This window comes from Phoenix dactylifera, chromosome 18 (genome assembly GCF_051530095.1).
Source record: "Phoenix dactylifera cultivar Ajwa chromosome 18, Ajwa_hap1_PhDact_Kaust_v1.1, whole genome shotgun sequence".
Taxonomy (NCBI): Eukaryota; Viridiplantae; Streptophyta; class Magnoliopsida; order Arecales; family Arecaceae; genus Phoenix; species Phoenix dactylifera.
Genome location: NC_143207.1, coordinates 15,694,779 through 15,699,675, shown reverse-complemented (window position 1 = coordinate 15,699,675; position 4,897 = coordinate 15,694,779). Strand labels below are relative to the sequence as shown.

The 4,897-nt window shown below is 46.9% G+C and overlaps 1 protein-coding gene across 1 annotated transcript; it reads right to left on the bottom strand.

The window, feature by feature from the left end:
• Window positions 1–908: 908 nt before the first annotated feature.
• On the bottom strand, window positions 909–4,247 carry LOC149750953 (disease resistance protein RPS2-like). Its single transcript, XM_089928472.1, has one exon. It carries the CDS (start codon window positions 4,134–4,136, stop codon window positions 1,221–1,223), a length of 2,916 nt encoding a protein of 971 aa, XP_089784598.1. The 5' UTR covers window positions 4,137–4,247; the 3' UTR covers window positions 909–1,220.
• Between the last annotated feature and the right edge of the window lie 650 nt (window positions 4,248–4,897).

Below are 4,897 nucleotides of genomic sequence, written 5' to 3'. Positions count from 1 at the left end.
AAGGAAGAGGAAGAAGAAAAAGTTCTTTCACTGTATTGTGTTCAGCTGTAGAGAAAGAGGGAGAGAGAGAGAGACCTTGGCCCTGTACTAGTCTGCTTCAAACTTGTGCTCAATCCCTGGCATCAACCTGAACCAGATATAATAAATCATTAGGGCGACTGCAGCCTTCCCACTCGTATCGGGGCCAATGCGGTCCCCTAGGGAGAAGGAGCGATCTTCCCCTCGAGAAACTATTAGGTGGACTAGGTCCACCTCCATCCCCTCTGGCGGAACAAGGATAGATAGGCACAGGCAGCAGCATGCTTGGCAAAAGGTAGGAAGACTGCCACCAAGGTCCCAAGTTCGAATCGCTGCGGCGACGATTAAATTGTGGACCGGAGCTCACTACTTTGGCCACTGCTTGGACTTGTGGTGTAGGACCGCTCTTGAACCGCTAGTAGCCGGGGTGGTGCCGGGTGTGACATACTCACACGTGGGACTCGAGCCAGAGCTCAGAGGAGTAGCTGAGTCGGGCCTACGGATGAGAAGGGTATGAGTAAAATCGGTCGGAGTGCCCAACACACGGCCATTTCTGCCCGCATCGAACATTCTCCTAGCGGGGCGGAGGCCCAGTGGGGCTGCTACGCGGGGGTGGGCTTGTCCCTTCCTCCCCCCTACCCCTTTTTGTTTAGCAAAAAAAAAAAAAAAAAAAGGTAGGAAGACTTAGTATGTAATGGCCATCTACCCTCATACCAACCATTCTTCAATGTTCCATTTCTTCGTGAAGGCATTCTAGGCAACCACCCTTTCCCACCCTAGGTCCACGGTGGATCTAGTCCAACTAATAACGTGTAAAGTTAAGCGCAGCACCCATGGTGAATGGTACGAAGAATAAAGAGAGAAAGAGCAGGAGATAATTGGCACCGAGATTTTACGTGGTCAGCAGTGTGCCGACATCCACGTGAGCGAAACGGCTGTGCTTTTCACTATGCGCAAATAAACAAAGGTTACAAGGTATTTATACTTATCCTAGCCTGGTACATATATTTTTGAAGTCTCAAAATACCCTTGTACAATATTGCAGGGGCATTGCCCCCTGCACCCCCAACCCCTATTAGTGTTCCTGATAAACTAACAGTAGATTATTGCCCCAAAGGCAAGCAGATGTCGTCGCTTCGCTCCATTTAGTTTAGTGCACTTACGCTCCCTTCACTCCACTCCGCCGGCATCTGTCTGTCTTTCTAGAATACCACTGTACCACTCAAATATGAGTCATTTACTCTAACATAACGTTTTGTGAAATAGGGGTGGAGGGAGGCTTTCACGTTCTCATCCTGCAAGCGTTGCCACCATCCTTCCTCGCCACATATCTTCCGTAAGTTGCCCCCCATGATCTTGACGGGCAGCTGCTTCAGCTCGTCACAACAACCAATTTCAACAATTTCCAAAGAAGGGAAACTGATTGCCTGATCACAGATGCTAGTCAAGCTTCCTAATTTATACAGAGATAATTTCCTAAGACAACGGAAGGCAGGTGCCGAGTTATAGCCAACATGGTTACCTACTATTTCATCGATCACTCGCTGCATTTTGGGGCACGAATGTATCGCTAGAATCTCGAGTCGTGGGAGCAGCAGAACCGAATTAGCATTCTCTAACTCATCGCAGAATTCAATTATCACATAACGCAGCTGCGGAAGGAAATCTGAGATCGATAGTCTCGTCCAATTTACCACGTTTAATTTCTTGAGGTAACGGAGTCGAAGATGGTCAAGATGTGGAAGTCGCCAATCCACGTCATGATCCTGGTCCTCACCATTCACCTCCAGCTCGACCAAGGACTCATTGTGTTCGATCATTAGCTTCTGCAGGTTCTTCAACATTTTGAGGCTAGCAAGTTGGGCTTTGACGATGGATGGTGTCAACTGGATGGATGCCGAGCTGCTCATCCCCCTTATGCAGAGGTGCCGGGTAACTACGTTGTCAAACCTGGAGAGCATTTGGAGGGCCGGCACTGCATTTACCATAATTCCAAGAGTGGTCGATAACATCACCTTCGAGTTCAGTTCTTCCAGCTCTTCCAAACTTGCTGTATTCTCTTCATTACCACAACCTCTGCCACCTTCAGCTTGCCAGTCTACATTCTTGGTTCCATAGAGATCAAGCAGCCGCAGTTTAGTAAGATTAGATATCACACCACGAGGTATTTCGAAGAGAAGAGTTGTATATCTCAGTAACAAGTACTTCAGCTCTTTAAGACATGCTAGCTCCTTCGGCAATGCTTTGATGTATGTAGAGGATAAATTAAGATACTGCAACTGAACTAGTATGCCAATCTCTTTCGGTAACTCCTCCAAGCTGGTATAGGATAGATCTAAGTAAGTTAGAGCAGGCATGCATTGGAAAAGGTCAGGTGGGATCCGTCTAAGAGAGATGTTCCTCTGGAGCATCAAGACTTTAAGACTTGGAGGATCAGGAAGAAAGTGGGGCAATACTGCTATACGATTATCCATTAGCGATATTCTTTCTGCTGCTTTTGCTTCAATCCATTTCTGTTTCACATCTATTGCTTCCTTCAGACCAACACCCGCTTGAACCAACCATTTATTCTTTTTCCGCCCGCAGTCGGAAGCGATCCATAGTGCCAAGGCTCGAATAACATCATGCATTCTCACCCTCCCTTCCAATTCACTAGGCTCCAGCAAGCACACTGCTTCCAGGATTCGAATGTGTTTGTGACCCCAGAACAAGTTCCCATTTGATTCATCGATTAAGCCTAGACCCATCCAGCAGTCTATAAGCTCTTGTTTCCGAATATCATAGTTTTCGGGCCACAAGCAACAGGACAAGAAGCATTGCCTCGTCCTGTCATCATGCAAGTAATCATAGCTGAGCTTTAATATACGAAACCATTCTCGTTCTTCACCTTCCTCCGGTAGGATCTCCATTTCCTGGATCTCAGCATGCTTAGAGTCCTTCAGCAGCTCGATTACGTGCTTCCAGTGTGTTGGTTCCCTCCGGTTGCTCATGGCCCTTCCGATGGTCTTGAGGGCAAGCGGCAAGCCTCTGCACTCCTTCGCAACCTCTCCTGCAAGGTTAGGTATGTCAGGGTGAGAGCTGAGGGTCGGCTCACCTACATGAAATTTCAACAGATCCAGGGCATCTGGCTGCGCCAAGCAGTTCATCTTGATCTCCACGGCTCTCATTTTGCTGCACACGTCCTGCGATCTGGTGGTGAGTATGACTTTGCGCTTACATTGATTCCCTCCGAAGCCGGGACGTGGGATCCCCACATCTTCCAGCTCGAAGCCTCTCCACAGGTCATCCAGCAGCAGCAGAAAGTTCTTGCTCTTGAGGTACTCGAAGAGGACCGTGTCCGCTGGCTGTCGGCGGACCTCCAGATTCAGTCCTAATTTTTGGGCTATTCCCTTCTGAAGCTTCTCCAGAGTACGCTCTTTGGAAGCCACCGTCCATATCACATGGTCGAACTCCGAGCTCCTGTCGCTGCCGGGGAGGAAACTGTTGTTGACGCGGCTCAGGAGAGTGGTCTTGCCAACCCCTCCCATGCCCCAAATCGCGATGATGCCCACGCTATCATCATCCAGGCGGAGCAGGACTTCCTTCACAGTTGACTCGATTGCTACCAAACCGGGAATTGGAGGCATCTCCTGGACCGACGCCGGCGGCAACTTCCTCGCGACGACGATCGAACGTGCTTCAGTTCGCAGCTCCTCCACCACCTTAGCCTTCTTCGTGGCTCTCTCGCCATCTTTGTAGCTCGAGACCCAGTTGAGGGGGACTCCCAACACCCTCTTCCTCTTCCGGCAGGCTTCTTTCATTTTGGCCGCTTCACCTGCTTCCGCTTCCACCCTCTTGAGCCAGTCGTCGACTTCTGGAGTGCGCTTGCTCCCTTCTCTCTCGGCGATGTTGATGTCTTGCAGGATGCCAGCCCTTGTAGCTCTCAATCTATCCATGGCGTCGGTTAGAGCTGTCACATTTTCTCCACTCGTGCCGAGATATCTGATGTGCGGGATAATAGCTTCCACGAGAGGTTTCAGCTTCCCTGCAACATCAGCAGCTTCTAGAATGGGCTGCCCTAAATAGTTCCAGTATGGGGCAAAGAATTGAAGGATTACGCTCAGAGGAAGGAGATTCATGGCGAGAAGGTTTGAGGAAAGGGGAAAGTGGATGTGGAAGCAGAACTTCTCTGCCTTGTGGTTGCAAGAGAAGCTACCAACAGCTCTGTTTCCAAGTCTAATGGTTGTTGTGGAATTGTTTTTTATTATTATTTTTTTTAGCAATGCCAGGCTGCCAGCGTTGGACAAACTTCAGAGTCATATTTAAATACCAACCGATAGACATCTGCCGACAGGAACGCGACTCCCAAGTCTTGCAATCTCCATCCCTCTCCCGAGCCTCCTCTCTTCTTTTTTTAATTTTTTATTCATATATTTGGGAATCTTGCGATCTCCATCCCTCTCCCGAGCCTCCTCTCTTCTTTTTTTAATTTTTTATTCGTATATTTGGGAATCTCTGGCCTCGTCCTCAGACTTTTATGATCAAGCCTTTATGATCAATCCTTTATGATCGATGAATTCACACAAGAGTGCCACCTTTTACAAACCAAGCGTGGAGTCATCTGTCGTTTTCTGGTTGTCATCGTTCTTCCTTCCTTTCGGTTGAGAATTTAATTTATTTTTTACTTTTAAGCTTTTTTTACATCTATACTCTTTAAAATATATACAATTATATAAATATTTTTATAAAATTATCATTTTTATATATATATCTTCATAAAAAATTATTTTACTTATATATTTTTAATATATATATATATCAATATCATCTAATGTTATTAAAAAATAAATAATTTAAATTTGAAATAACTGAAATATTTTTACATGTAGATACGCAAAAG

Coding starts and splice junctions, on each gene's coding strand:
- LOC149750953 (XM_089928472.1), bottom strand. CDS start 4,136: ATGAATCTCCTTCCTCTGAGCGTAATCCTTCAATTCTTTGCCCCATAC.